Source organism: Agelaius phoeniceus, chromosome 1 (assembly GCF_051311805.1).
Source record: "Agelaius phoeniceus isolate bAgePho1 chromosome 1, bAgePho1.hap1, whole genome shotgun sequence".
Classification (NCBI taxonomy): Eukaryota; Metazoa; Chordata; class Aves; order Passeriformes; family Icteridae; genus Agelaius; species Agelaius phoeniceus.
The window spans coordinates 71,364,357-71,376,093 of NC_135265.1; the positions used below are offsets into that span (position 1 = coordinate 71,364,357).

The window sequence follows — 11,737 nt, forward strand, 5'->3', positions numbered from 1 at the left end:
TGTTGGGGAATTCAGTACTCTGAGAAACAAATTGTACTGATGTAAGTTGTTTCTTCCAGTAGTAACATGCTCATGTGAGAGATATGGATAACCACAACAGAAATATCAATTAAATAATTCCCCAAATTAGTTCCATTGCAAGATTCTTTTAGAAAATTACCCAATGAATATTGTTTCCATCATTTAGCTTGTTTGACTCTCGCAGATAAAAATTTGGATGATACAGCTGGCAAGGAGTTGTTTTATACTAAATATTTATATGAAATCATTACTTGAATTTTATTTTTCTTGTCCTGTTTTCTCTGCACAAAAAGTTGAAACCCTCAGTTTAACCTCTGGGCTGTATTTTTTCCCTTTTCTGCGAGCATTTTCTCTCATGTTGAGAGAAAAGCACTTGACCAAAATGACTGCATACCATTTTCCATGAAATTACTTATACGTGTTTATACAAACTGGTTTTTTGAATTCCCATCTATCCTGAAGATACATTTTCTGGCTGCTGTGATGAGTTCATTATCTGAATTGCCAGCAGCTACCCTGCATCTTTAGCATGTTTCCAGACAGCCTGTGCTCTCCAGGATTTTGGCTGTGGTTTTTGTCTTTTATTGTACTAAGTAGTCTGGGATTTCGTAGGCCTCTTAATGAATGTGGCTAATAGCCTGCATTTAGATGGTACCACAAGATAATGTGACAGAACTAGCAGTTCACTACAGTAAAAAAAAACAAACAAACAAACAAAAAAAAAAACTCAAAAAAAATTAACAAAAAAAGAAGGAAACCCAAAGCAAAAGTGAGGTTCTGATTTCAATTGTACCTTTTTATCTCAATAGGTGCAAGAGAACTGGACTGGTTTTATTTCTGTAATAAACCATAGTAAATCAACTCAACCATCCATCTCCAAGACTTGATCATGTTTATGAACTTTACAAGGATTTTGGTCATATGTAGACGTGTACATACATTTAACAGCAAAAGTATAGTTACACATGCTCTGAGTTAACTCAGGCAGAGATAACTGTCTCTTCCTTATCTGCATTATGGTATGCACTTCCTAGGATGAGCAATTTAAACTATATGAATCAGACAAAAAGCAGACAATTGGTGGTGGGTGGTGGTGGTTTTTCTGTTTAAATGACAAAACCAAAGGGCTTTCCTAGGAAGTCTGTTAGCAGAAGTTCAAAGTCTGGGTTACTCATCACAGCACAGTGAACAAATATTTCTCAGAGTTTTGTCTTGTTATATAACGGCTAGTCTGCTTGGGGGAGGCCAAAATGGAGGGGGAAATACAACTACTGTAATCCTCTATTTCACTGGAAGAAACTCACATGTTGTCTACTCAAACCAGCAGCCTGTTGCATATGGGACAGGAACGTACTCAACGTGCTCAAGAATTTAGCAATTCCCTCCTACGAAGTTTAACTGCTGTCAGGCTGACTTTTTAATGTTGCATTCCTAAGGGTAATATAAACCAAAGATTTTGCAAGCAGAATTTTTTTTATGTGGTGCTTGTGAATTTATGACTGCTGCTTTGCTAAGACTAAAGCTAAGTTCCTGATTTTATATTGAGACTTCTGATGTTTCAATCTCTCATCTTGTATCTCTTTAACTTATTAAAATTACATTTTCTACCATTCTACTCACTTAAAATATCTTCTCAAAATTACCCTGCTTTGAACTTAGTGAGGCCTGTGTTCATTCCGTACTTCTACTAACAAAATCCTTCTCAAGAGGATAGTTGAAGCAGCTTATTATTATTTAGAAATGTGAATACAAATAGCATGCTGGTTTTCTCTGTTGCAGTCAGCCCTTGTCAGTCATTTGTTCTGACAAGAGCACAGGACAAAAAAACCATGGAGTATTAAGGAAAAATACAACTATCTTATTGTGAGACATAAATTATGGGAGGGGAATATTGGCCGGTAGGGTTGCTGGGTTTTTTGAAATGGTTCAGTGTGAAGCTGATTTTATTGAGATTCTTATTGCTGAAATTTTGTTTTGTGCACCCTGTCTGTAGAAAACCAGACTTGTTTTAATGTAATTGAGTTACAGTTCAGTTACTGAATGCTGATACCAACACAATAAATACAGACAGACATCAATCTCCTCATAAAGCTGATTTGTACTATTATGCAAGGTTTTATCTTTCTTCTGATTTCCTGGTAATTGCTGCCCTAAAAGTCTTCAGTCATGTATCTTGCACACCTTGACTGAGTTTGTGCAAATAAAGATAAGGATGTAATTAAAATGGAGTTTTTGAGCCTTGCTTTGGCAAACCCCGTCTACAGCAGCAACAGCTTTTTTTGCTAAAATGCTGAAACAAAGCCCAGAAACTCAGAACCAACACAACATCAAAGTGTTCCAAATTCTTGCATGGGTTTTGTGCTAGTATTTTTTGTTTGCAAGGCATTGGGTTTTCAAAGCAGTGGGTGCAGAGAGTATTGCATTCACAACTGCAGGCTGCAATACACACTCTCCTCTGCAAACCTACCAGAGCCTTTGCAACCAGGTATTGCAGACCAAGATCTTGTGCCATTTCATAAAACCATGACTCTCCCTGTTCCCCGTGGGGGTGAGCAGCTCAGCTTACACTTCCAGGGGAAGCTGCTGGTTCATGCAATCATCTCTTCTATTGAGTAATTTGGTTTTCAATATTTTCACCTAATCTGAACTTCAGACAGCCGGTCACACCAGCTGTGCCAGTGGTTTTCTGTGGCTCTACTCATCACACAGTTATTTTGGTACTCTGAAATACTAAATCGCATGCAAAAAAATTGCCATTTTGAACAAAAGTTTAGGTTAAAGACTTTTATTTGTTGCTTAAAGACAAGATTAAAATACAGTTTGCAATTACATAAAAACTATTGTGCCCCATTCAGAGCTGAGGTTGTCCAGGTAAATGTTACAGTACCCAAGATACAAGCAAATAACCTCCAAAAAACACGGAACATGACAGTATGAAATTGGCTACCAAGAATACAGTAACAGAGGTTTCTGCATAAAGAGGTGGTGGAAGTCAGCTCAGTAAATGTAGAATCCTTGTACATAAAGAGAAACATCAGATATTTCTTGCAGATCCTCCTCTGGGAAGCTGAAGGATCTTTTGGGAATGACAGAGGTACTGGCCGGAATCTGATGTCATATTGGCAGTTTCTGAACTTTCAAAAAGGCACCTAAAACCTCTAATCCCTGAAACATTTTAATATTTAATTTAAATTTTAAAAATCCTCTTTAACCACATCACCTAAAGTCTTACTCATTTTTTCATTCTCATTCAAAAGCTGTATTGCAGTTTTTCTGGCTACTAGCTTCAAGGGGTTACTTTTGTTTAAATAGCTTAATCCATTCTCTATTAATAGACGTCTCTAAACAAATGTTATCTGACCTTCTATTTCATGACAGAACTGGGTATACCCAGCTGTTTGAGACATGCCTTTTGGTGCCTAGAATGATTTTATTACAGTATTTTTGTAAAGCAAGATTTTAGGGAAGGGATAGCTCTGCAAGAACAACCTAGTATTTATGCATAAGGAGTGACTGGATTATTAAGGAGTGACTGGTTATCACAATGGGGAGCTGTGCGCTTCTTCCAAGAAAATTTGTTTCTACTCCAAGATTTTCCTTGTTCAATTAAAGATTATGTCAATCTCCAGAAAGAAAAATAAATTACTCCTCATTTTCTCTGAGGCTGTTTAAATGGAAAGGCAGAATCTCAGTCAAATTACTAGGAACTCACAACAGGAGGATTAACTTGTTCAGGAACAAAACTTTCATTAACAACAGCGGGAACTGCTGCAAATGCTAAGTTTTCTTTTATGGGGAAGCATATCTGCCCAAGAAAAGTATGCTTTGTGTTGGGTTGTGGCGAATAAAGAAAAGGAAAGGGTGGTCAGCGTTGAAATCCTCTTCTATGGCCATGCAGAGCATAGCAATGCCAGCAGTGGCAGCTGCAGCTTCCGTGCCTTCCTCATTCACTTCCACAAAAGCCTTGTGGACAACTGCAGAGAGGAAGAGGTCACGTGCCCCCGACATTCCCGACAGGTCAGCCTTGCCACTGTCAAATACATCCAGCAAGCCCATAGCAGCTAAATCTGATTTAAGGTCATAGCTTTCCTCCAGCTTAAACTTTGGCAAACGCACGTGAACATCAGCGGAATACAGATGCTCCGGGCGTGTCCATTCCTGGAGCTTCTCTAAGGTAAGCTGCTTTTCCATCTAGAATTAAAAGGACAGAGAGTATTACTTATCACCAGTGCAGTATTTCAGTTTCAGTAACATTTATGAGGCTTTATTTATAGAACATTATACGAGGGTAAAGCAGCTATGCAAAAATGAACATATGCATATCTTTGATAGCCAAACAGGGATTAAGCAAATACTATTCAAATTAGGTGAAGTCAGTGCAGTTTTTACTTTACAAAGTAAGGCAGACATTTGCTTCTTGCTGCAGTGTACAGAAGGGAAAATCATGCACTGATAGCAAGCCAATCTTCTTACTGTTTCATCTAACTAAATGGAATTACCTAATTAAAAACAAGTAACAAAAATCATAATCAGAAAGCTCAAAGAAACTGGTCATTTAATGAAAAACAGTCTCACTACTTCATGGTTAAAAAAAGGAAGTCTTTCAAAGCTACTGAAAGACAGCCATTAAAAACAAACAAACGAGGCAAGGTAATTCTCACAGTTAACTCTGTTTTCAGTCTCCACCATGGTTCATTCAGTTCAGCAGAGGACACATGAACACAAGCTACAAAATTAGAACACAACCTCTCTTCCTGATGCAGTACATCCATTTATTCTTTATTGCTGTACTAGTAGAGAGTTGTCTAAAAATACACCAGATAGATCTGGTGCCCTGAGAACATGGGTTCACTAAGGCTTTCATTTTGAATGGGCAAATTTAAAAATATTGAACAACTGCATTGGCTTAGATGGGTCACCTTCTGCAGTCCAGTGGAGTCCTCTTCAGTGTCATCAGGTAACAGGATGATCATACTGAGTTCTCTTCCATCATAAGGCAGCTCTAAAACACGGATCTTCTCTTCAGGGATGTATCCAAAATTAAATTTTTTTTTCTGATACATCATTTTTACTGTCCTTCTTTCATTCTGGATGGATAAAAGGCATAACAGTTGAGGAAATACTCATTTAAACAACCAATAGAAGACAAGTAAGTTAAAATTGCATTTATGTAAACACTTATCCTCCTTTATAAAACTTTCTTCAAACTTCTGACTGCCTGTTTAATAACAATTTCTTCTGAAGAAATAATGAGTTCGTATTATATTGGTTCTCCTCTGGCTTCTATAGCACAGTCCTCACAGAAACTGAAACAGTTTCTTCAGACTGTTGTACAAAAATTTTAAGCCAACAAAGATCAACTCTGTTTAGCATAAAGCACATGAACTGCATACAGTAACTTGCAAAGCTGTTAACATAAGCAGAATATAGAACAAGAAGATGGGGCTTAATCAAAATGTCCTGTCATTTTAAGACTGCTTACCTATCATCACAGACACAGTTCGTAGCTGCTGATCTGCTGCAGACAGAAAGCCTGCTAGATCCTAAACCACAGGTGAGAATTGTCTCTAACACTGTTCTTGAGAGACAACAAATAGCTTGCTGCATATGGAAAAATACTACAATCCATAAAAAATAATTATAATATTAATAAATTACTTTGTATTTTTAAAATATTTCATTTGCAAGCAATGCTTCACATTACCACCTATATTATTAGACCTTTTCATTAGATATGTCCTATCAGGATGTATCTGTATTACCTTATTTAATCGAAATGGTGCATCAGTGGTGTCAGCTTCTTGAAATTTCTCTGCCCAGTTTGCTTTGAAATAAATAGCATTCACCAGTACCAGCTTGGTCATGCTATCAACTGAGCCTTCAGCCAGCAGATCGGGGATTTTGCCTTCAGAAGCAGCAGAAAAAAGGGTCACAACAGAATCATGGAGTAAGTTGATGGCATATAAAATATACATTGAGAAACTGATGCCATAGAAATACTACAAATATAAAACCAATCCTGTAAAAATGTGTATTTCAGTACCTGTCTCACTACTTCACCATACTTTTTCTTAACACACACTACTATAGCTTTTGATATACAGTGATTTGATGAAAACGTAATATTGTTAGTCTAAACTGTCACATGCAACTCATCTACTCCTCATACAAGAGCTACAGAATGCCCACATTAAGGAATACTGAATTTAGAAATACATATACAATATATATATGGATCAAGACAGACTAAGACAAATTCTCCAACTCATGTGTACATCTCCATGTTTAGCCATCTCTCCTGCATTCATGGCCTGAACACAAAAACAGAATGGAAAACTCTCAGGACTTATGGAACTGTTTAAATGTCTTGCTTAGGTAATTCCTGGTTCTGTCCATGCATCAAATAAGTGTCCCAGGGCAGAATTAAACTGTTTGAAAGACACCAGAGAATAAAGCTCATTCCTTCTCCCAGTACATCAAACCCTGCCAGTTATTAGCAAAAAATTAATTTACCTTCTGTTTTCTCCTCAACCCACTGGTTAATTTCTTTCCTGGCTTTATCACAAGCCTGAAGAAAATCAACTGTAGCCAAGTCAGCTCCATATAATTTCCGTGTATTAGTCAGGAAATCCTAGATTTTGGAACGATAAGAATAGCTTTCACTGCATGCAGATTAGAAAACATTAGGTAGATAAACAGATTAGGTAGATAAGGTGTACTCAGATTGTCACCGACTCTGAGGTGGGCTTCTAACAGTGTGTTGCTTGGGGGAATTCTGAAGTTAACAGGTTTTTTCCCCACTATTAGAACAAGCCTCACAGTACAGCAGCCATGTCTAGAGCTGATAAGCACCATGTGGTGCTTACTACAGGTGTTGCAATATTTACCTATCATTGTCCTGAAACAGGCTCAAGCACAACTGGGATAAAACAAAACTTTCCAAAACAGCTGAAGAGGGACAAAAATATCACACAAAGTCGTAATTCACTGGCAAAGAGGCATGTTGTTAAAACATATTGGAGATCTCCTCCCAAATAAATAGTGTTTTCAAAAAGATGGAAGTTATGTGGTACTGCTACGATGAAAATCCTTAAAAGCTGATTGCAACAGGAACAGAACTGGCTGCAACCTAAAAAGCTGGTTGCAACAGAGTGGGATGTCATGATAGTTACTGTAAACTAAGAATATAGACCAGTGATTCTTCTCTTGAGGACAAGAACAGCAGAAGTGAACAGGAACAGAAAAGGGTTTACTGTGTTACACCCTTCAGGTGAGAGGCACAGAGGCTCACAGCTATGGAAATGCACACAGCAAGTATTAAGCACTTTTGTCAACTTTCCAGAAAAATTTAGAAATAGGCTTGGAAATAGTTCTACTTCATAAATACTCAAGTAGCTGCACTTTCCCAGCAGATCCCAGCGCATGCCATCCTGATGTGCATCAGGATCACACGCCATCCTGATGTGTACCGGCAGAAAGCTGTAGGACTTCTCTCCAAAGAGCCGACTGGCCAGCCGTAAGAGATAGGGAGCATTGCTTCTGTTTATGTCCGCTGTCAGAGCCTGGAATCCTGAATGAACATCTTCAACTTTGTCAAGGTGAAGCGTCTGAAATAAAAAGAAACGAACTAACAGCTATTAATACTGTCTTAAAAGAGCATACTGTCAATCTGTAGGGTAGGCCTGATGCAGCAGGGTAGGATCCAGTAGGTAGGCTGAAGAAAGAGAAAATAAAAGCTGGAAGCTGTGAAGAGACTCCTGTAAATCTCAAACAATGAGTCAAACTGTCCCTCGGTGCTGCACTGCCAATGTCAGCCACTTGTATTGTGATCCTGGTTTATACACAGTCACAGCTCAAGCTCTTGATCACAACCCCAAGTCCTGCCTGCATTTCTGTGGGCCTCTCCTCTGTAGGCTCAAGAACTTGTTCCCAGGTGAGGAATCAAAAAGAGAGATGATGCCATGGAGACTCTTCTGCTTTCTTGGTTGGCCCAAGGGGATGTGGAGTTGTATATTTTCACAATATACAATCATCACTACCACAGGTGAGGTATTAAGAAAACTTAGAGCAATTATCTTTTATAATTTTATGAAAATATAATTCCATAAATATATATACACTTCATATATACTTTATATATATATAAAAGTAAGTATTAGGTTTAAGATCAAATGTATTACTGCAATATCTCTTTATCAGTACCTTCTCTTCCAGAGGCAAGCTGGCTGGCCAGGGCTTAAAGATATGACAGCAGAAGCTGCCAGACCTCATGGACAGGGATGGCTACACCAAAGCAGGGACATTCATATTCAAACTTAAACCATGCGTTTCCCAGTGGGGAAGACTGCTGTGAAGGAGTGATTGGATTCAAAGAAAAGCCTTCTCTTTCTCTCACTGAGTTTTTGGTCAGGCTTTGCCAACCACCTCAGCACAAGCTGTGCTGTACAGGTGCATGGCTGAGCAAGAACAACACAGGCAATACAATAGAATTATGATCCCGGAAACAAATTTTTTTGTCCCTGCAAACAGCTCTTGACAATTGCTAATCACTCCCTCTTTAATTAGCACTGTGTTCATAAGTGAAGTATTGTGGTACAGAAACATGCCCTGTCGAGGATGACTGGGTTGAAAGACATTTATTTTCCCCCCAAGTTCCTTTTGCATGATTTGTGCCGTCAGTAGGTTTATCCTAGGTGGGGCTGTCAGTCTGATTACATGAAATATGTTCAAAGTCTGTTTGAACAAGTAGTGGGGAAGTAATTCTATTGAGTAAGCCCAGCAATACTCAACAGAATAAAACAGTCCCTCCTAAAGTCCAGAATACAAAGGTGAAATTATTCATAGGCAAATGCACGAGGATGACTGCAATGAGGAGACTCCCACACCTTTTTGCAGGCATTAGCCTTACGAGGGTGCAAAAATAACAGTGACTGAGTCCCTTTCATGACAGAGGTTTCAGGGGAAACTGGCATACGCCTATGTGCACCATTTTTACAATTTATAAGGTTTTTTTAAACTATCCTACCTACCCTAAAGCTATGGTAAGGGTAACCATGCAGACTTAGCTCCTTCAAGATATCTGAGTGCCTGTTAAGTAAGAGATTGGCACTTAGGTAGCATCACCATGTATCATCATAGCTTTAGATATAAAATTATAAATGCTACTGTGTTTTTTACAAAAACACACAGAACTATTGAAATTGAACATATCATTGGTGATCTTGGGTTATGAAGTAATAGTCTGTCAAAATGTCTCATGAAAACTCATAGAGCCTTGCTGCTGGAAATTATGATCAATTTAAAAGGAGACTGACTAATGTAATTAGTCTCCTCTGTCAAGAATTAACTACTGAAATTAAATAACAACAAGGGCAGTAGAAAATATAGACAGAGGGCTCTGGAGCAGGGTAGGCAGAGAGTAACTAGCTGCAGAGTCTGAGGAAAACTGAGTGTGCATGACAGAAATCTTGTCCTGAACAAAAACACCCTCAGTTCATCTTCCCTCCTCTAAAACACAACCCTTTTTAATGTAAATAAAATAAAAAATTAATGACCATTTTATTTTAACTAACCTTCAACACCTGGGCTTCTGTATTACCTTTGGCCCCCAAAAGGACCATGGCCAGAGCAGCAGAGATACTGACAGGAGAAAAGAAGACATTTCCCGTTGGGTTGGCCTCACTAAACCTTCTGAGCAGATCAAGTGCAAATCTACTGTTGGCAGTGGACAGGTTCTCCATGGTTTTAGCTGAAAAATAAAACAGTTGATAAGGACCCTGGGAAACATTCTTCAAACACCTTGTCTAACCTTGTGTGACTCACAGAGTAAAGACTGGAATCAACTGGATGCAGCTGCTTACAGAAACAGCAAGAATATCGTCATCAGTGCACCTTATTCTTAAAAAAAATCAGTCACACTGAAAAATGTGCTTGGGGAGAAAAATGTGAAAGGGGATTTTTTTCCATGCTAATTGTTTGCTCCAACCTTCCTTAACATACTAACTTTATAGACATTATTTTCTAAAAATTCCTTTTCTGCAGACCTGAAATTGGAAGTGTATGTGCTGGTAGGGTTGCAAACGCCCCTCAGCCTCACTGACCCAGCACAGGCCAGGGCTCTTCCTCCTGCAGCATTCCCTCTGCTCCTCTACAACGCACAGAGGACATTCAAAGTATCTGCTCAGGAACGTGCAGACACCTCTCAGTAACCCGCCTGCCTTCATGCCACAAATCCATGTCCCTGAGCGGTGTCAACCCTGCCAAAGGCTTCCGTGCCCGCTGACTTTCAGCAGTGGAGAGCAGAGCACCGCTGTACCCCGCCCGCGCTGCCAGGAGCACGGAGCTGCCTGCCCGCCGCACCCAGGACCGCCGGGGCTGGGCGGCCCTCAAGGCTCGGGCAGGGAGCCGGGGTCCCGGGGGCTGCAGGTGACCCCCCGACCGGCGGGGGGGACCCGAGCGAAGCGCAGAACAGGCGAAGCGGCAGGGCTGGCACTGAGCAGCGATGCGGTTTTGGGAGATGCTCGGGAGCAGGCTGAAAGGCGCAAGGGCCGGGTCAGGTACCAAACCCCACCCCAGGGCCAGCGGCGGCACCGCTGGAAGCTGCTCCAGCTTCCTGCCCGCCCAGCTCACAGTCCGGCTGCTCTGTGCTCGCTTGCAGCCGCAGTCCCCGGTTTGTTTCTTTCTCTCCTCCGGACGCAACTGCGTGGAGGAGTTTACACCAAAATTTGGATGTTTCCTGCACAGTCTTTCTACAGCAATTGCAAATCATCACTATCGGCTTCCTCCGTGCCAGACAGATAAACATTGTCTGGCAGGCACCTTTACGACGTACTTACCGAGATGTAGGCTAAAGACAGACCACCAACACCCCTAAAAATACGCAACCCCAAAAGCCCCAAGGCGTACTTTCACTTTCGCTTACCCACACCTCACTGCGCAAGCCTTTCCCCAAACCAGCTGTCCGACAGTGCCCACCCCCGCTGCCCGAGAAGCGCCCCCCGCCCCGCGCAGACCCCGCCCGCCGAGGCGGACAGGAAAAATTTCCCCTGCTCGTCCCGCAGGATGAGCCGGGGGCAGGAGCGGAGGCAGCCCCGCGGAGCCCCAGCGCAGCCCAGGGCCGCCTACCTGCCGGGCAGCGCGGAGCGGGCTGCGATGGGACGGGACGGGATGGATGGGAAGGAGCCGAGCGGCGCAGTGACACCGCAGCGGGGACACCGCGGTGTCACCCGCGGGGACGGGGCGGGGCGGGGCGGCAGGTGTTACCCCGCGGCCGCTCCCGTCCGGGTGTCCCCGATCTTCCGGCGGAGAGAAGAGGGAGCTTCGGGAGAGGGATTAACCAACAACCCCCAACCTGCCCCAGCGGTAAGAGATCCAGGTGTTTTAGACCCATGGGGCAAGCGCACCCCTGCAGCCCAGAGAGGCTCCTCTCTGCCTTACTACCCAGTGTCTCCATTTACACTCATCTTTTATAAAGTTCTTTTGCTTTTTTTTTTTTTTTTTTCATTTGAAAGAAAGTAACTGCATTGGGGAAGTTTCCGTGGTTTCTCACGATCTCCATTCCCCATCAGTCCTCGGGAAATCCCCAGCTATACTGCCCATATTGGCTTCAGGTGCACAGCCCTTCAACTGCAGTGTATGGCATGTATACCTGTGACAAAAGTGTTGGGTCTCATCCCTCTCCCCAGCACATAATGATTTTGTTTGCTTCACCTGAGAC

The 11,737-nt window shown here is 41.6% G+C and overlaps 1 protein-coding gene across 3 annotated transcripts; it reads right to left on the reverse strand.

Moving 5' to 3' along the window:
• Nucleotides 1–2,790: 2,790 nt before the first annotated feature.
• Nucleotides 2,791–11,294, reverse strand: LOC129120926 (leukocyte elastase inhibitor-like). 3 transcript variants are annotated; one of them, XM_054633760.2, is made up of 7 exons: nucleotides 11,146–11,294; nucleotides 9,594–9,769; nucleotides 7,491–7,628; nucleotides 6,535–6,652; nucleotides 5,784–5,926; nucleotides 4,941–5,108; nucleotides 2,791–4,212 (listed from the first exon to the last, which is right to left on the reverse strand). In XM_054633760.2, exons 2-7 carry the CDS (start codon nucleotides 9,759–9,761, stop codon nucleotides 3,811–3,813), a joined length of 1,137 nt encoding a protein of 378 aa, XP_054489735.2. In that variant the 5' UTR covers nucleotides 9,762–9,769; nucleotides 11,146–11,294; the 3' UTR covers nucleotides 2,791–3,810. The 3 variants fall into 3 exon arrangements, with proteins under 3 accessions (XP_054489735.2, XP_077037675.1, XP_054489742.2); XM_077181560.1 differs by lacking the exon at nucleotides 11,146–11,294 and adding an exon at nucleotides 10,943–11,003; XM_054633767.2 differs by lacking the exon at nucleotides 11,146–11,294 and adding an exon at nucleotides 10,857–10,949.
• Nucleotides 11,295–11,737: the final 443 nt, after the last annotated feature.